The following is a 24,720-nucleotide window of genomic DNA, read 5'->3' on the forward strand; positions in this document are numbered from 1 at the left end:
CAGTTATAATGGAAAAAATACAAGTCATTATTTAAAAAACAATTATTGATAATGAATGTGTTCGTAAGTAAGTGAGTGTGGAAAATGTTGGTCTTTTTATTTGTTTTCATTTAGTAAACATTTACTATGCTCTAACTCTGTGTTAGGTACTGTGTGCTAACCAGTGGGAATATAATGATGAATTACACCTGATAACTACCCTTCTGATGCAGCCACAGAACATAGAATTCTGGGGTCGGGCGAGGTTGGAGGGTGTAAATGATTTAGGGGAATAAGGAATGAAAAACGGAATTTTTCGTTAGACCAGACACTGGAGTTACATGTGATAATCCCATCCACGTTCCTTTGAGGAAACCAACTCTGGGATATTGAACACCTCGTCCAAGTTGACTCCATTAACTAAGAGCAGCACTAGAGTGTAAACCTAGACTTGCCTGGATCCTGGAGGCAAAGGACGCCTGATAGCCTGTATCCCAATAGTTCTTGAATACAGAGCACGGTCCCTCTGGCCTGGTGTTCAGCATGATCTCGTCCATTCTCCAAAGGCCATGTGAGCTCTGCAAACGGACTACCGTTTATTGGGTGATCCGTTTCTCTGTTACTCTCCTCCCTGAGGCTAAGAGGGCTCAGTTGCTTAAGTTTTCACTAGCTGGCAGGGGCAATTAGAGAAGAAGGTAAAATTTATCCTCCCCCCCAAGTATAGTATTATTACATATATATTAGCAGCTCACTATTTGTTGCCATTACATTGATGTAAACTCTGATATTTGCATTACTTCATGGAGGTTTGGACCTCAGTTTCCTCACCTGTGGATTATAGAAGAAACCATCTAACATCTTTCAAGAGGAAGTAGCCAAATAGCTTTAAGATTGTATAATTCCAGTTCTTCACTGCTGTATCAGAAACAGTTTTTCGTGCTTCATAAACGTTGCATGGATAACTAGAACGGATTTTAAAAGCCAGTATTTGAGAGAGAGAAGCGCCCGGTCATTTGGATGCCCTACTTTGCTCCTCCTAGAAGATGTGGTTAGGCAGGAGTGCCCCGCTGCCCGGCTCCAACAAAGGGCCGGCAGAGCGTGCTCGGCAGAAAACTCCAGAGTACCCTGCCAACCTCAGATCCACCCTTGCTTTCCTTTCCCGGCCACTCGGGCCCCTGCTCTCAGTCCCGGGCCGATCGGCGGGTGGAAAGGGCACCGGGCCCCTTTAAATGCTAATGAAGTCGATGCCCAACTCGGGAGCCAACTCTCTCCACCCTCTTCCCTCTCCGGCCGGTGCGCCGCCTAGAAAAACTTGCGCGGGGCCATTTTTGGGGCAGTAAGATCGAGCGAGGAGCCCAAGAGCGAGCGCACAGCCCGAGAGCTCGAGCCGCCTCCGCCGCGAGACCCACCTCGGCCGCCGCCGCCCGCGCCACGAGATCCGCACCGGCCTCCCCGAGAGCGAGCCCCGGCCGCCGCGACCTCCAGCTGCGCTAACCGCCGACCAACCGCCACCGAGGTGCCCGAGGGAGAGCGGAGGAGGCGGCATGAGCGAGGCGGGCGAGGCCACCACCACCAGCACCACCAGCACCACTACCACCACCACCACCCTCCCGCAGGCTCCGGCGGAGGCGGCCGCCGCGGCCCCCCAGGACCCCGCGCCCAAGAGCCCGGCGGGCAGCGGCGCGCCCCAGGCCGCCGCCCCGGCGCCCGCCGCCCTGGTAGCGGGCAACCCGGGTGGAGACGCGGCCCCCGCGGCCCCCACGGCCCCGGGCACCGCGGCCCCCGCCTCTTCGGCCGCCGCGGGCAGTGAAGACGCGGAGAAGAAAGTTCTCGGTGAGTCAGGCCCGGGAGGATGGAGGCTGCCCCGGGAGGAGCGGGCGGCCGCGGAGCACGTGTGGGCAGCTCCCACGCCTGTCCCGCTCCGCGGGAGGCCTGACAGCACGGGGTCCCCGGGGACCTCGGGTCCCTGGCGCAGGTGGCCAGTCCCCCAGGCGCTGCCAGGTGAGCGCGCGGCGCCCTGCGCTCCCCGCCGCCTGAGCGCGTCCCTTCAGGTCCCAGGCCCGTGAGGGACGGGACTTAACTTGGATCCCCTGGGCACGCACTGTCGCACACTCCCATGGCGAAGCATCCCTCCGGACAAAGGGGAAAGGAGCGGCGGTCGGGAAAGAGGATCCAGATTTGGGATAGATGCGGATGTAGGGATGGGACAGCACCCACGTGGGACGGGGACATAGTAGTCCTCGCCTAGGTTCTGGGTGAGGAGAGCATTTCCTTCGGGGGAGAGGAAGGCGCCGGACCAGACGGGAGGGAAAGGTGCAAAGGCATCTTGCTGGGAAGGCTCAGGTGTCTGTCCCTGACGCCCTTCCCACGGGGGCGCAGGAACGAGGCCACGCTTCTGTCGGCCACATGTCGGCGGAGAGGTGTTGCAATCCTCTCCGGGAAACTTGGGCTTTGGTCCCTCGTCCCCCTCCCTCTCTGCCCGCTGCTGCAAAGAACCAGTCAGTGTTTTCCAATCCCTACACGTTTGCTTCTTCCCGTATTGTGGGAAAGCATTTGGTGCAGCAGCTGAAAAAACTTCGTCGGAAGTGTGGGTATGACGTTAGTTCGCAGCATCGTTATCTTGGGACTTGGAACTCCGGGAAGGAGATCGGAAGAGGAGCCATACAGGTCGGGGGTGGGGGAGCAGGGCATAACAAAAGGCGTCTGTGGTGGTTGGTGGTTTTATCGAATATTTCAGCATTCTCTCCTGAAGTAAAGCCCTAGGTGGGGCCTTAAACCGGTTTACAGAGCAGGTGGGTGGGGAATAAGTTCTCTAAAGGGTGTGTGCTGTAACATTCCCTCTTTTTTTAAAACAGGGAAGGTAAGAGATGCTGTGGGATGCTTCCAAGAAGTTTTCAGTATTTTGGATAGGGCATGTTTGATCTGAGTCTTGCTTGCCCAGTTTTCGAAGAAGAAAATTGGGGGAATAATGTAAAGAAAAGTTTAATAAGATTCCGATTCCATGTTTCCTGCCTTGAGAGGCCTCTTTTCATGCCCCCCCCTTCCTCCCCTGGGCTAAATTTTATTCAGTTAACTGTCAAACAGCGTGCTAAATGTAATATGTGTAGGGTTAAGAAGCCAAATAGCTCTCATATCGCTGGACTTAAAAGTTGCTTTAAGTCTAGTAAGGTTTGCATGGTGATATAGTTTCCAACAAGTGTTCCTTGGAACACTTCCATGCAAAATGCCAGAGAGGCAACCTTGGCCTACCCAAAGCAGTGTTAAGATCTATTCTTAATGATAATTTATTTGCCTTTAAGGGAGATTTTGCAGCTTTTCCCTTGATCTGACTAAACTTCTGAATTTTAAACCGAAGCAGATATCTTTAAAGATGAAGGAAACAGATAACATTAAAATTTCCTCAACCACCAACTGCTTTTAAGTCTGTAGCACATCCTGGTGATGAGTCTGGAGGTCTTGGATCTTTCCACTGTCACTTCAACTCTCAAAAGCAAGGACAGCCTTCCACATGACATTTCAACACCGTCTCTGTCCAGTGTGTTCTGCCATCAACTTTCCTTAGCCAAGCAAACACATGGGTGCCTAAAATGTGCCAGACACAGGGCTGACTGAAATTGAATTCTGGTTTGGGATTTTCCCATTCCAGTGTTTTTGTTTTGTTTTGTTTGTGTTTTTTAATTTTAACAAACGGTCTTTAACTTCAGTGTATAGTCAGGAAAAGTAGTTTACCTGACCATAAGAACACTTCCCTTCTGGAACATCTTTGAAGCTTAATGGTCTTCAACTTTGTCTCCACATCCCTTTCTGTGCATGGGAAGTGAGTTGATGGTTTTCAAGCAAGAAGTGTGCATGAATGTGTTTGGTCTTATTAACTCATTGGGAATATTTGTGGAATTCAGAAATTTTTAAAAACTGCATTGGGAATAAAAATAATCTTCAGTCTGGAGTTATACTTGCAAATCACTTTCATCTTTGTCCTTCTTTGTGTTGTTTTTCCAATCAAGATTATGCCTTTGGCAGTGCCTATAGACATTAACTCTATGAAAATGAATCAAAAAAGAGTTCCTAGCTTTATGTTTTCCTTACATTCCTCTAGGTCATTAATTTGGGGGCAAAGGAAAGGAGACACAAAAAAGCATATCATTTGACATACTAAGTGATTTAAAAGCATATGATTTATCAAAAAACAGTCTTCTCTGTGCATTTGGATTGAAAACATAAAATGGCTTTTTCTTCTTTGCCCTGCAGCTCTAGTTAAAATGGCCTAAAACTGAAGATTTTAATGGTTTAAAATATCTCTTCATTGGAGATGTATTCCTTACTTGGAATTAGAGCTGGAGATTGCTCAGTAAATGGTGGGCTGGATGGCTTTGAAGGCATAAAGAGTTTTTTGTCTTTTTTTATTCTTTTTATAGAGAGCTGAAATACTTCCTCAAGCCTATCAACCCAGCAAAACTCAGAACTAACCCTGCCCACAGCAAAGCAAGTCCTAATTACTATTTCAGTCTTGATTTTTAAAACAGAATCCTTATTGTTTATGCTTGAAAATTAAAAACTTTGTATCTCACAGAGAGGCATAGACTAATGTTAATTGTTATGTTCATTCTCTACTAAGCTTTTTTCTTTTTTAAAGTTACTCTGTAGTCAGATTTCCTGTTTCAGTGAGTCTTGATAATTGCTTTATGCATTTCCTGAATTTAGACATAGGCATTTCCTAGAGGTACTGGGTTTGGTATTTAAAGTTAATTCAAAGGAGTCATCTAAAATCATAAATGATTGAAATAAATTTGAATCTACAAAGTACAAGTTCTATGACCATACTCTTTGTTCAGATTCCTTCTCTTGAATTGTGTTAACATCTGGCATTGTACAGAAGTGGTCCTACTCATGATGGAACATAGAGACAGTAATCAAGTTAAAGAGAGGAGTTTTATACGAAAATGCTGAGTTTGATTCCCACCAACTGCTGGAGAGTAGGGTAAACAATGAAATAGAATCCCAAGTTCATCACTGGTTTGAAAGGGCCTGTTACATCATGTCTCAGGGTGGTAAGTACAGAACTGGGCTGAGACAGACATCAGTTCTATTATTACTCTTGACTCCTCTGATAGGCCCCCATCTGGCATGGAGACAAGTTTCTTCAGGTCTTTGTAGATTAGCTATTAACAAGGAGCTACTATTTCACTATTTGAAGTTTGCCTACTATTTCAAAGTGTGAATGTGACGTGTGACGTCGTTGGTACTTACCTTGTTCGCATGTCTACAGTTGCTCTCATTTTGACCCTTCTTTTGTGCTTAAAATTTTTTTTTCTGTGTTAAAACTTGAAAGAGCACATTTCCGTGGTGTTTTGCCTTAAACGGTGTTTCTCAATTTTAATTACTGTGGAGTGTATAGACTTAGGACCATTCCTTAGGACATTACTGAAAAGTTTAACAAAGAGGAAAGGTTTCTGTCTTCCGAACAGTATTTCCCTGTGATGTTTTCACTTGCTCCATTTTCTGTTCCCAGTATACTATGGAGTTAAGCTTTTAATGGTTTCCTCAAGTATGTTTAGGCTTTAAATAATGCTATCAAGACCTTAGTGATATGAGCTCTATCTCTTTGTAGGTCAGATACTAATTTATCTGCTTAATCCTATTTTAGCCACCAAAGTCCTTGGCACTGTCAAATGGTTCAACGTCAGAAATGGATATGGATTTATAAATCGGTATGTGTGCACACATCTCTGCATGTTTTAAATGCACAACGTGTCATGGCACCTGCTGTTGGGGCTCTTTATCATTCTTTATTAATGGCTTATATAAGTTATAAGATTTCTGAACATGTAAATATTCTCATTTTTAATCTACTGATTAAGTACTAGTTAAAATGCATTTCCAAAACACTGGGAAATAACTTGTTTTATAAAATCTAGTCATTAAAAAAAAAAAAAAAGGATGAGAGAGATGAGGGTAAATCAGAAATGGGAAGGACCTTAGGATAATTGAGTTGGTATCCACAGTTTCACAGATGGAGAAATGGAGTCTTAGACTGGTTAAACAACTTTCCTAAGGTCACACAACTAGTGAGTAATTGAGCTGCATCAGTAAACCAGGTCTGGTCCAAGTCCTGTGTAGAAACCCTACTGTTTTCTTTAAACCATGGTAACTTCTAACCATATAGGACCAAGAACACAACTGCAAGCTGCTGGGAGTATTCTGATGTTTTTATATGATATCGTCATTTTCTTTACTCCCCCTCCCCAGCCCCGCTTCTTGGAAAAAAAGTCCTCCAGTTTCTTCCTTGCATGTTTTGGTAGGCAGGGTGGCCGGGGGTGGGGGGGTGGGGGGAGGACAGGGTGGCAGTGGGGTGGAGGGGCTGTTTTAGGTTTCAGTGTAAGGAGAGCCTAGTTCACAGCTGTGCCCTGTCCTTTTAACTGTCTTGCTTTGCTTTTGCGGGGAGGGAAGTCTAGGGCTCTGGTTACATACCATGTGATTTAGAAAGAGACGACAGAGGAAAGGGATGCTTCTCTATGTTGAATCTGGGTGCTTATATCTAAGCTCTGTGGTCATGGGGAGGAGTAAGGTGGGTATCTTGTGGGTTTAGAAGTTTTGAAGGAGGATCGATCGAAGGCATCTGAATTAAGTTTAGAGGATAAGGAAACATTTATATTGTGTTTTGAGGTCTTAGGATCTACTCACGAAACGTCTGTTCTTTTTAAGTTTTCCCACATACCTAGTACCTTTAATTGTGAGCTTTTTGTTTTCCAACAGAAATGACACCAAAGAAGATGTGTTTGTACATCAGGTAAGAAGGATAGTAAGTGTGACATTTGCCCCGAGATGAGAGGGGCCTCTGTAATGTGCTATTGTCTCCTTCCCATCAAGTCCTACATGTTACTGTTGTGTTCTAAACTCTTTCTGGGGTTTTATTTTGGCAAGGGAGCTCAGCTTCACATTTTAAGATTAGCACATAAGCCCTTCTGTCCCATCATTAACTGCTTTCAAACAGTTTTTGTTTTTGCAGTTTAATAGAGCAATAATTAGACCACTTTCTAATTTGTAAAGCCTTTGAATCTTTAGCAAAAACCCTTCTGTTGCTTTGTTAGCCTCCTGTTCTCCTGAGTAGAACCCATCTTGCTTTTTCCTGGGTGGGTTTTGGTTAAAGCTCCATCAGAGCAGCTCACACTTGAAGGAAATAGCAAATGAAGCAGATGGTTAACGTGCGTGCATCTTAGACACAAGGAGACTCCCAACTCTCAGGATAGTCGTCCCTCCACTAAAACAAGGCATGGCTAGCATGTGTCCAGGTCAATGCCCACATTCCCCTAAATCCAAAGGAAATGTAGAAAACGGGCAAAATATGGAAAACCTGGGTTTCTCTGTATAGCAGTCTCAGTCTTTCTTTACATTATTAGCCTAGGATGTTATTCCATTATTGTGTATCCTAGATTTGCTTGGCAGAATAGGTTAAAGGAGGGAGTAGGTGCACTTAGTGTTGTTTTAGAGAAATTAGTTTTCAGTGAATTGTCTTTTTGTGTGTGCAGTTCTTAGTGTAACAACCGAGAAGCGCAGAGGCAGCTACTGGAACCAGCACTGTTCACCTCTGTCAAGCCTCTGTTTATAGCCTTTCTATTTAGGATGGCGTGTGTATTGGGGTAGTGGTTGGTGACGGGAGAGAGTGATACCTAAAAATAAGCTCTCTAGTTGTGGTTTCTCTTGGTTGTATGTCAGTTGTTGCTGGGTAATTGGAGTAGATTATTTTGTTCAGATACAATGATTTTTAAAGTTATAACAGACTGAAAGGGAGTGTCATCACAGCTAGCAGTCAGTCGACCTTTTGGGGTAAGAACTCTGCATTTTGGTGGCAGCTAGAGTAAAAGGACTTCCCCAGTTTCTGCACTGGTGGCCAGCTTCATTTGCCTGTGAGTGTCTGACCTGATTCCAGCCCCCTGAGGTCGTGGTGAGTCACCTCCATGTGTTGAGACTTGCCCAGTTTAACAGGAAAAAGGGAACAAGCCGGCAGGGAGGGGCTGTTTTTGGAATGGCTGATGTTCAGGCTCGGTGCGTATATCCTGTCCAGAACTGCCTTCTTCCTCTGTGGGTGAGGTCTCTCTGCCCTATTGGCTCATTCTTTTTTTTTTTTTTTTCTCCCTCCTACTCAGAGTAAGGGAAGGGCTGGATTACACATGCCTAATCGCTTTATAAAATAAGGTTGACCTAGTTCCATAGAAACTCAGAGCCCCTTTAACTACTTAGAGATACCAGCTAAAGAAATGGGAATTCAGTGTAGAAATTATTCTCTTCCCTCCATTGATTGACAAAGAAAGGCCATTCATATACAGATATGTAGGTACAGCTGTTCAAGGCAGGATAATATCTTCATTAATCTTTTAATGTCTTATCTCGGGGTACATATAGGGATGAGGTGACATGTGAATGATGTGATGGGAAAAAGCTGAGTAAATATCATACAGTTACAGTACAGGGGAGTACGTTTCCCCACCTGCCCTATTACGCTTCCCCTACCTACCCTCCTCCTTCCCACCTTCTTCCCCAAGCCAGTATTTTTATAACCGCAGAAAAATCCACTTATCAGCCTCTGGTTGGTTCCCTTATCCATAAAATGGGAGAGAAAAAGAAGACTGTCAGTAATGTTTTTTTCTTAAGGTAATTTTGTATATTCTGTCAGAAATATTTATCCTCTTGGCATTTTCGAATTTTCTTTTGAGGTTAGCACTTTCTGCTGTCTTCAGACATTTCTAGCCCCAAAGTGTATTTTTGTCTTTATGTGTGCATGTAAGATTTCATGAAGGCATCCCCCCAGTTTCCCCCCCCCCCGCCCATTAATGGAGGTGTAGTCTGGATCTAAGACGGTAGTGTGAGGGAATGAATCTATCCAGTATCATGACTGGGTGGTAGGCTGTGGCTATACGTTCAGTTTAATCCACCTACCAAGATGAATTTTGAAGGATAACATGAATCAATAAAATAATGTAAAACATAGTTTTTAGAGGTTTTTTGTTTTGGAGAGCCAGGCTAGTTGGAAGAATACTTTTTTTTAGGGCCACACCTGCGGCATATGGATGTTCCCAGGCTAGGGGTCGAATCAGAACTGCAGCTGCTGGCCTACACCAGAGCCACAGCAACGCGGGATCCGAGCTGTGTCTGCAACCTACGCCACAGCTCACAGCAATTCCAGATCCTTAACCCACTGAGTGAGGCCAGGGATTGAACGCGCATCCTCATGGATACTTGTCGGATTAGTTTCTGCTAAGCCGTGGCAGGAACTCCCAGAAGAATACTTTTAAAAAGTAATATTAGATCAACAATTTCTTCAATATAGCCAGCAAACTTGAAAGCAGTGAAATCTGTGGCCGATTTTGACATATACTTCACTTAGAATTTTCTGTTCTTTTGACAGACTGCCATCAAGAAGAATAACCCACGGAAGTATCTGCGCAGTGTAGGAGATGGAGAAACTGTAGAGTTTGATGTGGTTGAAGGAGAGAAGGTGAGAGGAAATTGTGGTTGGATATCCTAAGGTTTCTTTCATAGTAAATGGTCTCTCATCAGCCTTGGATTTTTTTTGTAAGGCAGAAAGGTGTGACTTTTAAGTAAAAATATTTCTATTTATTGTCATTATATACATTGTTTGAGGTTGTATAAAAAAGAGTATTTTAATTTATATTTTAATAAATGATGACTATTATTTAATCAAAGAAGTAAAAGCTAATTTCTCAAGATTTAAAATGACATTTAGGTACCAAATGTATATTCAAGAGTAGATTAAAATTAAACTGTTTTATAGTGTTAAAAATAGATAAAAGCTGCTTTGGGGCCAAAGATATTTTTTTCTAAGAATAAAGTTTTTAGGCTGTGATTTGTAAGTGCTTCTACAGAGTTTCATGCTATTAGATATTTAATTCCAATGTTAGTAATGTCCTTTAATCTTTGTCCTTTAACCAGTGGTCTCTCATATATAGATAATCAGTAAAACAGTATGAGATAAGAATAGAAACATTTTAAAACTATATATGGTACAGCTGCCATGACAGCTAAGTGTGGCAGTGAAATTATGAGCTGAGTGACTGACTGCTTAATTCCTGTGTGTGCTCTTTTCACATACACACCATCCCATAGTCCATATTCTTAGCAGCTCTCGAACTGTTTTCTGGTTTTCTTTTTTTAAAAATCACTTTATTTCATCTAATACAGAAGTTTAAATGATTTCTTTACCACTGTGATCCCCAAGGTATCTTGCAAATCTCTGAGTTTCAAATTATCTACCAGCAAAGACTGATCTATAATCATCTGTCGTGTCCAATTCTTAAAGTTTTGTTTGGCCGGGGAAATTTTACCTCAGTATATTTTCATAATTTAAGGTTTTACAGATTGATGTAGAGTGGGAAACACACACTTCGAATCTCTTTTGTCCAAATGTTTTTGAAGCATTACTTGATCCATTTGTCCATGTGAGAAATGGAACGAAGGTCAAGTGTTGCAAAACATAAGAAGAAGGTTTAAAGAGGGACTGCATTTATGCCGAGTTCCTGTCCTGGCTCAGTGGTTAACGAACCCGACTAGTATTCATGAGGACATGGGTTCGATCCCTGGCACAGCTCAGTGGGTTGAGGATCTGGTGTTGCCGTGAGCTGTGGTGTAGGGCACAGATGTGGCTCACATCCCACATTGCTGTGGCCGGCCAGCAGCTCCAGCTCCAGTTCAACCCCTGGCCTGGGAACCTCCATATGCGCACAGGTGCGGCCTTAAAAAGACAAAAGAAAGCCAAAAAAAAACCCACAAAAAAAACAAAAAAACCAGGGGCTGCATTTGTGCAGGCTAAGTCAAGGGCCCTTCCTTCCTTCTGCCTGGATGGGAGAAGTTTTCTCTTACCATAGCTCAATGCTGGACAGAGCCATGTGAGCCCTTGAAGGGACTCTTAGTCTCTCGTAGAGTGACATAGCTTTCAACATTTTCTAGATAGAGAACATGGTTATTTTCCAGTGAGAAATGTTCTTCCTGGTGTAGCATTACTTCCTTTACAGTTGCATTCTATTTACCTTTTATGTTCTCTAAAGAGCCACATATTGCTTTTGACGCAAACAAGAAAGCAAAGGTTGTGGAAGCCAACAAGCTATATACATTTCAATAGCGACATCAGCTTGCTCATCTTATCAAAACGTGGGTGTGTTTTTGAGGTCACAGTAGGCATTTCGAGTAGGTTCTGCCCCTTGTTAACGTGCTGGCTGCCTAAGGTGGTGTTTCTGGTAGTTAGTTTGGCATCTTTTTAATTCCAAGGCTGTCTTTGCTTCTCTTCCTTGTCAGGGTGCAGAAGCAGCCAACGTGACCGGCCCGGATGGTGTCCCGGTGGAGGGGAGCCGCTATGCTGCCGATCGGCGCCGTTACCGACGCGGCTACTACGGCCGGCGCCGAGGGCCTCCTCGCAATGTACGTGCTCCCTCTCCTAAGGCAGCGGTTGACGTGTTCACCTCTAACGTTAGTGCGTATGCTTGGAGCCCATCAGTGCCAACTCTTCTCCAGGAGACACGATGATTTGTGTTTTTTTAATCCATGGGAAATTTTTAGTGTCCAGAATTTAACCTTAGTCGCTGTTCCTATTGGAAACTTGCCACTTATCGATTGTATCAGTTGTATGTATTTGGCTGCAAGTCAAGAAGGCTTACTTAAAGTGGGCTGGGCCAAGGTTGTCAGAAAGGTTTTCTCGTCATTTGGCTTTTTTATCTGGCCAAAACTGGGTCAGGTGGCATCCACTGGAAAAGGGGCCTGGGATTTCCCTGATTGACTAAAACGTGTGTTCAACCCTTGGCACTGGCTAAGAAATTCACCCTTTGCTTGGCAAGGAAGAATGGGGAATCACTCAGGAATACGTGATGAACAGTGCTGGCCACAGAAATATTAGCTGATTTGACTCCATTATGTAGATATTTTATTTAGCACGGCATTTCTCCTTATTTCAAAGTAAAGAATAGCTAATTCACTAGATTTTTAGTTCTCTAGATTGGTAACATTCCAGGTGAAAGACTTTACAAAAAAGTAGAGCTGGAGCTCTCTTAGGAAGCTCAGTTTAAAGTATTCTCAAGGCACCCAAAAAGAATCCCATCCAATTTGTGGTCACGAGGCATCTTTTAACGTTTCTAGACTTAGTACCTCAAAGTGATGCTACGGTGTAAAACTCAAGCTGCTTTGTGAGAACAGGATTGTGGTTATATATCATTGAAGGGAAACTTTTGAAAAATCTCACCAGAATAAAGTATTTGCAGGTTAAGAATGATTTATGTCTGTGCTTGGATAGATTAATATCTTTCCATTCACCTAATTGCTTTCCCTCTTCATTCCGTCATCCTCACACGCAGCCCAAATTGATTATTATCAGATTCTCTATGACATCTTATTTTTCTGTTTCATTGGTTTTCTTACCCAGGTTTTGCTTATCCTATTTGATTTTTAATAAGCTGTGTAGGGGGGTGGTAGGAATGAAGTGCCATAGCATTTACTATATTGTGTTAATTAACTCTTTCAAGTCCATTAAATTCATGGAGCTCTAGTTTTAATTACTTTGATTCTAGGTTAATTCAGAAGAAAAAGTGGTAGAAAGCCTTTAGTGAACGTTTTTCTATTAAAGACTTTTTTCCTCAGCTGGAAATTCTGAAGTCATGCAGGTAAAAGATAGTTAGCAATAAAATTATCAAAATTCTGAAAGTATGCATAAATGAAGATTTTCTGTTTTGACGTCTTTAAGTCCTGACAGCTTATTGAGTACCTCTCGAGAGCACTTTTGGGGAAGGTGGTATTATTATTCTTGTTTTACAAAACCCTTTTTTTTTTTAACAAATGTTTTGGATTTTAACTTTACTTTAAAATTTCTGTTTATGTTTTTGGCCATGCCTACAGCATGCAGAAGTTCCTGGGCCGGAGATCAAACCCAGCCACAGCAGTGACAATGCCGAATCCTTAACCACTAGGCCACAAGGGAATTGCTGTAAAACTCTTAATCAAAGATGTGGTTATATAAAACTTGAAAGATAGAGAAAAACCCAAAGAGAAAACGATTTATGCAGTCTCATACTTAATATTTTGGTGAACATTTCTATGCTAATGTATCTTTACGTAATTGGGGATTGTCATTGCTACAGGTTTTATAGAGTAGAATGGCATGGTTTTTCTGAAATTAGACTAGTTGAAGCTATAGCTGAGGTTTTTCCTCTTTGGGAAATTTAATTGCTCTGTGGGCTTGGTTCTGGACAGTTCTAAATCTTAAATATCCTCATCCCCAAAATAAATCAGTCATTTTATTTTGTTCATTTTTTAAAACTGTAGTTACTTCCCTTAAGACTACTTTCAGCATTTCAATCCCTCTTTTAAGATTTGAACTAAAAATTCTATGAGGGATATTGAACTGTTTGCTTATATTTTTTGATATAAAATATCAGTATGTGATATGTTAAATAAGGAAGAAATATGAGTCAATAATTCCCTTTGTTAATAACGCTTATATTTAGAAACTGTATCTGTTACTTACTACTGTCTATTATAATTGAAACTTTATTCCTAAACATATAAAGAAGATCATGCCATAAGTCAGTGTTTCTCAAACCTTTTGATTTTTGGATCCATTTAACTGCTTAACTATAGGATCCCAGAATTTGTTGTTTGTGTGTTTATATCTGTGAATGTTTATTGTATTAAAAATTAAAGCAGACATTTAAAAGATTTAATTTACTTAAACTCATTACATATAGATATTAACACCATTTTTATGAAAATGGTACTTTTTTAATTGAGTGAGAAGAGTAGTATTGCTTTTTTGCAAGTCTATGATACCTGGTTTAATAGAAGACAGCTGGATTCCTGCAGTTCCTGCATTCAGGCTGCCAAGAGGCCATGTGACACTGTAGCTTCCGGGAGGACCCGGCCTCCCTCCAACACGCATGAGAGGGGAAGAGAGATAGTATCTTACCAGCATTATGAGTTTCAGAGACCCCACCCATACTTTGAGAACTACCTCAGGAAGCAAACAACTTAAGACCAACCTGTTGATAACACCACAAAATATATTTTTCTTGACTCTACCCGAGTGGGTGGCAAATGTTGGGGGAGACGCATTTGGCAAAAAAGCTAAATATTATCAACTCTGTAGATGTTTTTTGGGTGGTTGGTTGGTCAACAGGTATTTCACCAGTTCTAATTAGATGCATCCTAAATGCATTATAGATCCATTGCACTTGCTTTTCTGCTTCTTGGTATTTTATCTGCACAGATCTACTTTACTCTTAATGTAGTTTATCCCAGGTAATCACCTGATAATCTGGGATAAATGCATTTTGTCTGTATAATAGAAGGGATTGTTCCCTTTGGGGAGACTTTTTTTTTCTCCCTTTTGGTGTTATTCATCCTAAATGGTATTCTTTGGTTCTTTTTCTGCTGAAACTCCTTCTGAATCTCTGTTTCTTTGCTTCGCTAGTACGCTGGGGAGGAGGAGGAGGAAGGGAGCGGCAGCAGTGAAGGATTTGAGCCCCCTGCCACTGACGGGCAGTTCTCTGGGGCCCGGAGTCAGCTGCGCCGCCCCCAGTATCGCCCTCAGTACCGGCGGCGGTTCCCGCCTTACCACGTGGGACAGACCTTTGACCGCCGCTCTCGGGTCTTTCCCCATCCCAACAGAATGCAGGTAAACTGGCACCTGGGACTTCTCTTCAGCCGTCCTCACCCCTTCGTCCTTCCTCTGCCTCCTCTTCCTCCTCCTCCTCCAACACCAGCTGCCGGAAATAAAACTTTGCTCTTGGCTCCCCGATGCTACCACAGTGGAGGCCTGGCCTCTAGCCTGCCTTTTCAGAGCAGTCACCCTAGAACACTTCCAAAACAGGACCACACGAGCCTTGACTATAACTGGGGGGTGGAGAGGGCCCAGTTCCTAGTTTATGGAAGAATAAAAGACATAAAGTGGAGACAGATGCCATGTGTAAGAGCTTAACCCTGAAGGTGGGCAGGCCTGGATTTGCATCTTGTCTCTGCTACTTATTATCTGTGAGCTTTTGAGATTGACTTGCCCATCCATTAAATGGGAATGGTCTCCTCCACCATGGGGTGGTGATGCAAACTCAAGAGTAAAGACTTTAGTGTGATGCCTCAGGATTGAATTAAGGACTACAAAGTCCTTAATTTAGATGAGATGGTGTTGATTATTACAACCTCACACAGATTGGAGACTGTTGATTGATTCTCCTTTTTTACTGCAAAGTATTGATACAACTATAATGAACTTGACCTGTAATTAATAAGCCTTATACCAACTTTGCAGTTCCCAGGACCTTAGAAATCTTGGGATAAGACATTGTTTTTGTTGCTATCTGCTACAACTTTTTCCTCTTAGTGTCCTTGGTTTCTGTTTTCCCGTTAAGTATTTTGACTGAACATTGTGTTCAGTCTGTTCTTTGCTGCCCTTTTCCTAGCCTATCATGCATGACTGTTCTTTCTACATTGCTTCTTGTTTTTTTCCCTTCTACTCTTTAACAGCTGTCCCTGACAAATGCGCTAAAAATAACAAGTCGCCTTACATATATGGAGAGATTGGGTACATGAGGCATAGTAGGCTTCTTTAGGGCAGCACTCTGGGCCTCTAGGAAAGGAGGACAGGAAGAGTCAGGGAGATTGTCATACACATTTATTTTTAGGATGTTAGTAGTACCTTCCTGAAATAATCCTTCTCAGTATTTAGCATATACATATGTATCATATTTTTTTTGAGACTATGATTCTTTTCCAACTTGTTTGAAATAAAATATATTTCCCCTTAGGAATGGAAGGTTTAGAGAAAGGGATTTTCTAGTGCCATGTAGAACATCATTTATAGAAACAGGTTGAAAACTAATTTGGAAAAGTGTGTGCATATTCTGGCAATGGCATCTAGTTGTTTTAACTTGGGTTGAAATTCTTAACCACTTCATAGCTGAAATAAACGCTTCAGCAGTTTTTCCTTAGAGTCTTAATACATACCATACTGACTGTTCAGTGACACAAGTCTGCTTAAGCCAGCCAACAGCACCAAATGAAAATCCCTAAAACTTTCTCCCATAGAACCAAGCTACTTCCAGGTTGTCCATGTAATGGCTTAAAAACTTAGATCTCTGAGATGGTAAAAATGATTGGGGTCCCACAGAAAGGTCTTTGCCAATATTTCCCACTATATACAGAACTGTGAAATTTATTGGACATAACAGGGAAAGGATGATATGCAGGCCAATAGCATGTACCAAGGACATAGCATGATAGATTAGTGTTCCGAATGACTTCCATTTATAAAAGATAATAATTCTAGAGATTTGAAAAATAAGTAGAATTGGTTACTGAGCTAATATCAGCTATTTGTAGTCTTTGAGAAAAGAATTACATGGTAGTGGAAAGGGAGCAACCTTGTTTGGCATCTACTAAGTGACAGATGTTTGAAATCAGTTCTTACTCAGTTTTCCCTACAGCTTTATGGAGTTGGCAGTGGTTTCTATATTTTTGTTGTGCTTGTAAATGAAGGGATTTGAGTAGTTTAAAAAATTAACAACTTTTATCTAAGGCTACACGAGCAAGAAGTGGTAGAGCTTGATGGAAACCCAGTCTGTCGATCCAGTCTCATTCCAGTAAATGCTCGTCCTTTATACATGTAGATTGCTCTTTCTTTCTCTTTCTGTGCGTGTGTGTGTGTGTGTATCAAGGTTCTTGAAGAAGCAGCAGCTTTGCTTGTTCACAGAACTAAAGGAGGCTCATGTGGTCGGGGTGGTATGAGTGAAGAGAGGGTTGGGGGTGAGATTAAGGTGGTGCCTCAGGGCAGACCAAGCATGCCTGGTGGGCCATGATAAGAACTATTGGCCTATTCTAAATGAAAGACCAGTCAAGAGATCTAAGCAGGGAAGAAAGTTTTTGGGAAGACATTGGACTGTTTAAGGAGGCTGGACCACAGGAGGCAGCAGCAGCAGTAGAGAAACCAGCTCCTGTCCCCTCCCTGGGAGAAATGATCATGGCGTGGATTAGAGGGCTGGCAGTGGCAGTGTGGCAAGTGGTCAGATTTAGGAAATGTCTTATACATACAAGTGACAGCATTTAATGATGGAGTGCATGTGTGGTGTGAGGAGTAAAGGTTACCTTTGTGTGAAGAAAGACCAGGTTTGAGGGCAGAAGTCCTTTGGAGAACTCCTTCACACATTAAATATTGCCTCCAAGTGGATAAGTCAAGTAGGCAGAAACATAAAACAAAGGTAGAGGTAGAAAGTGGCCTGAGTTAAGATGGTGTGATTTTAGATAAAGTGATTGATAGAGTCTTTGGGGCTGTGTTTGAGAAGAGCCCTAAAAGAAGAAAGGGGGCAGATTGTTTACATACTGGGAAGGGCATGGGCGGCAGAGGGAATGGCGAGTTCAGAGGCGGAAGGGAGCCTTTCGGGAGAGCCGAGACCATAGATACACCCATGGAGACATCAGAACGAATTTAAAGGCAAGATTAACTATAAAATGAGCGTAAGTTAGAAAACGGAGCTGGGGACCGAGTTCTGGGGCACGCCCGTGTTTAAGGATTAGGGAGATGAGGAGTCTAGCAAAGGACAATGAGTAGGAGCAGACCGGGAGAATGTCCTTCAAGAGGAAAATGCTGTGTTAAATGCTGTTGATAAGTCGAGGAAGTGAGGCTGGTACCTTGGAGGTGAGTGGTATGGTGAGGATAAAAGTCAGGAAAGAGCAAGCGATGAGAAAGAGGAGGTATATTCCCCTTGGAGGAGGTTTCTGTAGTGGTAGAGGTGGTTTCCTGTAATAGGTATGTCGGCAGAGAAGCTCAGAGAGGTGGGAACGTGGCTGGAGGAGGTCAGGGCAAGGTGTTTGTTTGGTTTGATTTTGTTTTGACATTGAGTGAGTTCACTCCTGGTCTTCCTTGCACACCTTCCCTCACCAACACCTTATTTACTCCTAAATCCATTATGTGGGCACATCAAATATGTCCCCCCCCCACACACACACTTACATGTGTAACTTAGAGTGTGTGTTATATGTATGTGTGTTTGCATGTGTGTTCCTTATTTCTATCTGTCTACGAAAATGGCCTGGAATCAATGACACTTTAGTAGCATTGAGCATGCCTGGCCCCTGACTGTTCATTTACAAATACCATTCTCCAATAAAAAAGAAGCTCCTTTGGAGAAATGGTGATTTTAGAGCCAGGCCAGAGAAAGGACAATATGAGCCTGGAACATCTTGTTGTGCCAGAAAGCAAGGAAGTACTCAAAGAATGCTGGAGACATGTCAAAAGGACACGAGCCAGCTTGAGAGAGTTCCACTGGCCGGTAATGATAGTAACAGATTATGGCCCATTGAATAAAATAGAAAACCAGGAGTCTTTGTAGCTATAAATAAATAAATAAATTTGATGAGGAATGAAATATTTACAGACTTTGAAAGTACTTCTTCACAAAATGCTCATAAATTACAAAGGAGGAAAGAATAAACTTAGAGCAGAAGAGCCGTAACTGTTTCTCGACGTGAACATTGTCAGCAGCAGTAGGAATTGAAACCATATGCTATGTGACAGGATGCAGTGAGAATTAGTCAGTGCCATTTCTGTAGCTTCCTTTCCAAAGATGCATAAACTAAATCATGAGGAGACACCAAACAACCCCAACTGAGGAATATTTTACAAAGTAACTGGCTTGTAACCTTTAAAAGTGTCAAGGTCCTGAAAGCCAAGGAAAGACTGAAGAACTATTGCAGATAAAGCGACAGCTGAATTCAAGGCATGGTTCTAAATGAGTCTTTTTGCAAAAAAAGGACATTGTTGGGACAACTGTCAAAACTTGAATGGGGTCTGTGGATTAGATTCTATGCTTCCACCTGTCCTGTAAGTTTGTAATTATTTAAAGAAAAAAGTTGGAAAAGATGGGTGCTGTCTCGGTGTGTTTCTATGCCTGGATGGAAGTGACGGAGGAGAGGAGGGAAATGACATCCAGTGAAGGAGCGAAGGGGGGGATTGAGAGTTCAAGTACCGGTGTGTTTCTATGCCTGGATGGAAGTGACGGAGGAGAGGAGGGAAATGACATCCAGTGAAGGAGCGAAGGGGGGGATTGAGAGTTCAAGTACCCTAGTAGGTGCAGGAAAAGGGGGTTAGCTTTGGCTGTGAGCCTGGACCACTTAATTGGTGTGATGAGAGAAGGAAAAAACAAATGCAGGTAGGTTGGTAGATTTGATAGTGAAAGAATGTGGAGCTTCTTCTCTGATTGCTTCTCGTAGTGAAATATGGAGGAGGAAGGGATATTAGTTTTGAGGAAAAAAAAGAAGGTTGAAATGTGGCTTATTACAATGAATTTTAGAGATTGTTGGTGTTTGTTTCTTAGTTTTTAGTTTTCTTTCCTTGAAAATTCGTCAATAAATTGTATTCCCCCAGCTTAAATTTCTTGAAGTATATTCTATTTTAAATGTTATTCTTAAGTAATGATGCAAATAGATAAAAGGAAAAAATGTGAAAGGAAGAAATCGGAGATGTAGGTAAGAGGTGTAGGAGAACTTTTGAATATAGAAACCATATGGAAGGGGTACCCAGTTTGTAGAAGTAGTTGGTTTGAGTTTGAGTAGAGAAGATTCTCATTGCTCCAGGGTGGTATAGCATTCCATTTCCTTTTGCAATAGAGCCTTTCTTTCAACACTTCAAGATGTTTAATGTTCTAAAATAAAATGAGGCGCCCTGGGATGAGGCAAAAGACTGTATAGTGGGAATGAGTTTTGCTTTCTTTCCTGTCATCCACACTGATCTAGTCAGTACACAGTTTACTGTTAGGTTGGAGAGTTCCCAGCTTTGTAATGAAGCTTTTTATTTTTTCCTTTTTAAAAAAATTCTGAATGCAACTGTGTGCTGTTTTAGCCTGTGGCCTGACACTCACCTTCAGCATTCCTTGCCTCCTCCTAGGCTGGTGAGATTGGAGAAATGAAGGATGGAGTCCCAGAGGGAACACAGCTTCAGGGACCAGTTCATCGAAATCCGACTTACCGCCCAAGGTACCGTAGTAGGTATGTACCATTTTCTACTAGTAATGACCTATCAGAGAACTTGTGAGTGAGTGACAGTAGGATGGATGAGGAGGTTTCAGGTCTCTTTTGTGGATTCATTATGTAATTAGAAGATGTGACTGCTTTCTCTGTATGTCCAAGTTTTGGGGGGAATTCTGCAGTATATGTTTTTAGATGGCTGTGTGACATTTCCCCCCTACTTAATGATTAGAATTTTTAGTTGTCCCTGTACCGAAGTATTATTTATTTCTGGCAGCTTGCACAGGAAGTGAATTAATACTTAATTTTTGTTATTTAATGAGATAAACAGAACTCGATGGGTAGTTCAGTGGGAGTGCTACCAATGGAGGAAGAACTGGGTGCCTGTGAGTATTCAGGATACTGAATATTCTGAGAACTGAAGTGGTCTATGGCAGGGGCTGTATCAGGCTACAGATCAAATCATCTCTGTTTAATTTCCCACCCTATGATTCATCACACCTGTGATTAGTAGCTGTATCTCCTTTGGCAAATTTCCTGGTCTCAGACTTAGATACCGAGTTTCTAAAAGGGACAATGAGGAATATTCAACAGTTGTCAATAGGGTGAAATACTAAAATGTTTCAGATAGTCAGTGTGGTGCTTGGGTGTAGTAAGCCCCCACTCAGTCATCAGTGTTGTTACTACCAGTCAATGCTAATGTCAGTGAAGAGTGCTAGTTCATCTTATTCCTTCTTTATCCCTTGTAAAGACTGAGATGGGCTAGACTCCTTAAGCTTCTTTTTAAGCTTTTTATATCATAATCCTTCTTGTTCCTTTCCCATATCCTGGAGGTAAGTGGAAAAAGTAGAGCTTCATTCCTGAGTGACATTTACACCACCTTGAAGTTCGGCCCTGTGGGTTCACTGAGAGGAGAGTGAGTATATTATTTTGAGAAAGGATTTGTTCTACTCTATGTCCTTCTTTCTCACAAGATTCATTTTAGTTTTAGACATAATCATTCTATTGATTCCTTCCCAAGGACTTTTGGAAATAGAAGAGGCTTCATAGAACTGTCTTAAGAAAAATGGGAAAAAAGAGAGTAGTAATATGTGAATCCCAGCTCTTTCAAGCCCTAGCTGTGTGATCTTGGGAAAGTCATGTTTGACCTTTTTTGATCTGTAAAGGCAACAATCCTCTATGGTTCAGCCAAATATGTAGCCTCTCTAAACCTCTTGGTTTTATCACTATAAATCTTAACTCACAGAATTAGCACTGAAATTGAATTAGCTATTCAACATGAAAACACACCAGTGCAGGCTCTGGCACAGTGAGTGATGTTAGTTTCTTTCCCATAATTAATCCCTAGTCTCCACTAGACACTGTCTTTAGAGGGCAGATACCAGAGTACTTTTCCTTTTTTGATTTTTTCCATCCTCAGTGTCTATCGCAGTGCCCAGTAAGACCATGGTGTATGTTCTTAGATGTTTATTCACTGTAAATAAGTATTCAGGTGAAGGTGGAAAATGGTGGAGAAGCAGGGTTTTTTCACTGTGCCTTCGTTCCATTTGCCATGTTAACCTGTGCATAGTTCTAGGAGTAAGTCCCCATCCTTTGACTTATTAATCTTGAAAAATAAAACCTGATGTTCTTGAGGGCTCTGTTCTGTTGCATGTGTTTTCTCTCGTGTGCTCTGTTCTAGGGGCCCTCCTCGCCCACGACCTGCCCCGGCTGTTGGAGAGGCTGAAGATAAAGAGAATCAACAAGCGGCCAATGGTCCAAACCAGCCACCTGCTCGCCGTGGGTACCGGCGCCCCTATAACTATCGGCGGCGCCCCCGTCCTCCTAATGCTCCTTCACAAGATGGCAAAGAGGTGAGTCCAGCCAGCCAGAGGCAGTGCCGCCAGATCATGCTTAGTCACGTCAAACTTCAGGATCCTTCCTGAGAGTGGTTTTATAATCTGAAAACTGACACTCATGTATTAAAAAAAATGTATAATATCTTTATATATAATTAGCACTTTGCTTAAAACTCCATATATTTGTGTATAATGGCGGTGGTGCAGGGATGACCTACACATAAACACAGACCAAATATTTGAATTCAGCTAATTAACATCCTCTGAAAGAGTTGTCCATACTGATGGGGATTCAGAGCTAAAATGTGTGGGGCTCTCTACACAAAGGACAGCGCTTAGAGAGAGGAACCTGCCTCTCGGCACGTGGTGGAAGCAACTGTATATCTTGTGTGGCTTTTTGTTATGGAGAGAGGTGGTGTGTGTTTGCCATTTGGAGGCCATGCTTCTGTGGTTCTAAATTCTTGACTCCTACTTAAGAATAGTTAAGATCTTATTTTGCGCAGTGATTTGCTTTCATAGGCAGGAAGATTTTGACTTTTGAGACCTTTTAGTTTTGAACTTCCCACTGCCATATGAATAGATTCATTTCTGGTTTGCGGTTTGTTGTTTTAGACCAAAGCAGGCGAAGCACCATCTGACAACCCTGCTCCGGCCACCGAGCAGAGCAGTGCTGAGTAACACGCGGCTCCCCAGGCACCTTCACCATCAGCAGGTAGGGGCCCGGGCAGCCCACACCCCAGCTGATGTTCTCTGAAACAGCGCGGAGGTCTTCACAGTAGCACAAATCAGTCTAAACGAGTTCTTCGATTCATTTGGGCCAGCCTCTAATCTCCTTCCGGATTCTGGAGAAAGAGCCGTTTTGGTGGTTAAATAACTCTGAGACTGATCTTATTTTGTTAGGCTGGGGACATAAACGTGCAGACAGAGTTAGTTTTCTAGATAAGACAGTTGTTAACTACCAATGCCACTTAAGAAAACTTTTGAAGTTTTAACTTTTGTGACACCTAGTGGCCAATTCGGTCATTTTAAAGTGCCTGACAAGGCCTCAGTTTAATAACCTGTAGAATAAACTAGAGTGGTTTTTTTCTTGCCTGTTCCCTTTGAAAAACCAACATTATGTGTTTTGAGGCAGTACATGGAGTGCATGAAAGCTGGTAGATTTATATACCCAGTGCAGTACCTACTACTCATTCGCTTGAATGATCTTGAGCAGTTACTTTAACCTCTGCCTTAGTAGAGTCAGCAGCTGGTGAACTGAGGTTACCAGCTAGACTTCCCTGCTAGGGAGGTTGCAAAGATTTAGTGAGGTGACATGTGGAAATGCTGTTAAGCAGGGCGTGGTGGAGAATAAGCTCCACATAAAAGTTAGCTTGTTTTTCTTCATTGTTGCTTCCAGCTTTTTTCTGTCTTCTTGTTAAAGATCTTGGAAATTGTACTTATATAAGTAGAAATAGATCAGATCAGAAACACTGACTCAATTATGGAGCCTGTCTTTTGAGAATGTTTCATTTTGGGTTTTTCATCTAATACAAATCCTGAGAATTTAATTTTTCAGTGTTTCTTGGTTGTTGCCCTTTTCATTAAATAAATAAATAAGAAATTAACTTCCAGTTAAAATTTAGATGGGTTGTAAAGCTCATAGCATCAGTGTTATTTTTCCAAAAATTATTAAGATTTTGAGATCATTGTGAGTTTCTACTTTTTAAATGCCATCTGCTTTTATATGCAGAGGTTTGGGATTTAAATGAGCCTTTCGCTAGGTAGACATTTGCTACGCTAATAATTCTGTTTTATCTCTGGCTATCATGGACAATTTATCATAGAAATAAATTCCATAGTCAAGCTTGCTTGCATTAACTGGCAGAATTATGTATCAATCTGGCCATAGTCTTTTACCTAGTAACATTATTTTTAGATATTGTTCCTAAGAAAATAATCCAAAATATAAGAAAAAAATGTCTACTATTTATAGTCTAGTATTGGAGAAGTGGTTAAATATTGTGGTATATCTGTATTAGGAGCTATTGTGCAGCCACTGAAATAATTATGAAGACCTATCAATGCTGTAGTATCATTTATTTGAAAAGGCTTCATGATGAGAATTTTCTTTTATATAATTTTATGAAATTTTTGCTACTATATACTGACTGTTCTGGTCTATAAAAATATTTTACTTAAGTTTCCACTAAAGTTTTAGTGTACAAATCTGTATGATACATGTATAGATTTTGTTTAGAGTATTGTTTTTTTTAAATTACATAAGAGCAACTCATTTTTGCCTTTTTATTCTTTAACTTTTGGACATCTTGTCACTCTTGGTAAGTTTGATTTGAATTTTTTTCCAGGTGACCTAAAGAACTAATGACCATTCAAAAAAATAAAACAAAGCAAAAAGCAGACCGTGACCTTACCAACACAACACCAAAGAAACGTCCAAGCAATAAAGTGGAAGAACAATAACCAAGATGTGGACATTAGAATGTTTACTATTATTCTTTACAAAACAAACAACTACACGAGGAAAATGTCAGACAGTTTTTCCAGCAATCTGAGATCCTGGGAACGCCTGCACAGAACAAGAGAGCAACCTCCCCAGTTTCAGCAACTACTAGGTTTATATTTTTTTTCCTGGTTTTTACTGTTTTGGTAATATGAATTGAAAGAAGAAAACCAAAGAAATCTTGAAATATATAGTAAATGCTTTTTTTCCTTTTTTGTTCATTTTGGATGCTGGTGCTAAACTTCCAAGTGTCATGATTTAAAAAGAAATTTTATGCCCTTATTTATTTCTAGGATGAGGGGAGGATGACATTTTGCTTTCTTAAGTGACTCTCTTTGAAAATGTGCCGTATGAAGTTCCTCAAAAATAAAATTTTTACCCTTGAAAGGAAAAAAA

The 24,720-nt window shown here is 41.8% G+C and overlaps 1 protein-coding gene and 1 long non-coding RNA gene across 6 annotated transcripts; both read left to right on the forward strand.

Annotated features, from left to right (window-relative positions):
* The first annotated feature begins 1,133 nt into the window (after nucleotides 1–1,133).
* LOC146403422 (uncharacterized) lies at nucleotides 1,134–1,592 on the forward strand. The gene has a single exon (XR_014803847.1). It is a non-coding gene; the product is annotated as an uncharacterized LOC146403422 (long non-coding RNA).
* Nucleotides 1,315–24,720, forward strand: YBX3 (Y-box binding protein 3). 5 transcript variants are annotated; one of them, XM_084956771.1, is made up of 11 exons: nucleotides 1,315–1,398; nucleotides 1,437–1,812; nucleotides 5,624–5,687; nucleotides 6,733–6,766; nucleotides 9,383–9,472; nucleotides 11,287–11,409; nucleotides 14,444–14,647; nucleotides 19,907–20,007; nucleotides 21,668–21,839; nucleotides 22,437–22,536; nucleotides 24,170–24,720. In XM_084956771.1, the coding sequence occupies exons 2-10, from the start codon at nucleotides 1,524–1,526 to the stop codon at nucleotides 22,500–22,502; spliced, it is 1,143 nt and encodes a 380-aa protein (XP_084812897.1). In that variant the 5' UTR covers nucleotides 1,315–1,398; nucleotides 1,437–1,523; the 3' UTR covers nucleotides 22,503–22,536; nucleotides 24,170–24,720. The 5 variants fall into 5 exon arrangements, with proteins under 5 accessions (XP_084812897.1, XP_003126523.1, XP_084812895.1 ...); XM_003126475.4 differs by having other exon boundaries at nucleotides 1,315–1,812; XM_084956769.1 differs by lacking the exon at nucleotides 22,437–22,536 and having other exon boundaries at nucleotides 1,315–1,812.

This window comes from Sus scrofa, chromosome 5 (genome assembly GCF_054392235.1).
Source record: "Sus scrofa isolate SSC_HxYL_T2T_F1_AM1 chromosome 5, Sscrofa_HxYL_maternal_Yorkshire_Landrace_v2.0, whole genome shotgun sequence".
NCBI classification, from domain to species: domain Eukaryota; kingdom Metazoa; phylum Chordata; class Mammalia; order Artiodactyla; family Suidae; genus Sus; species Sus scrofa.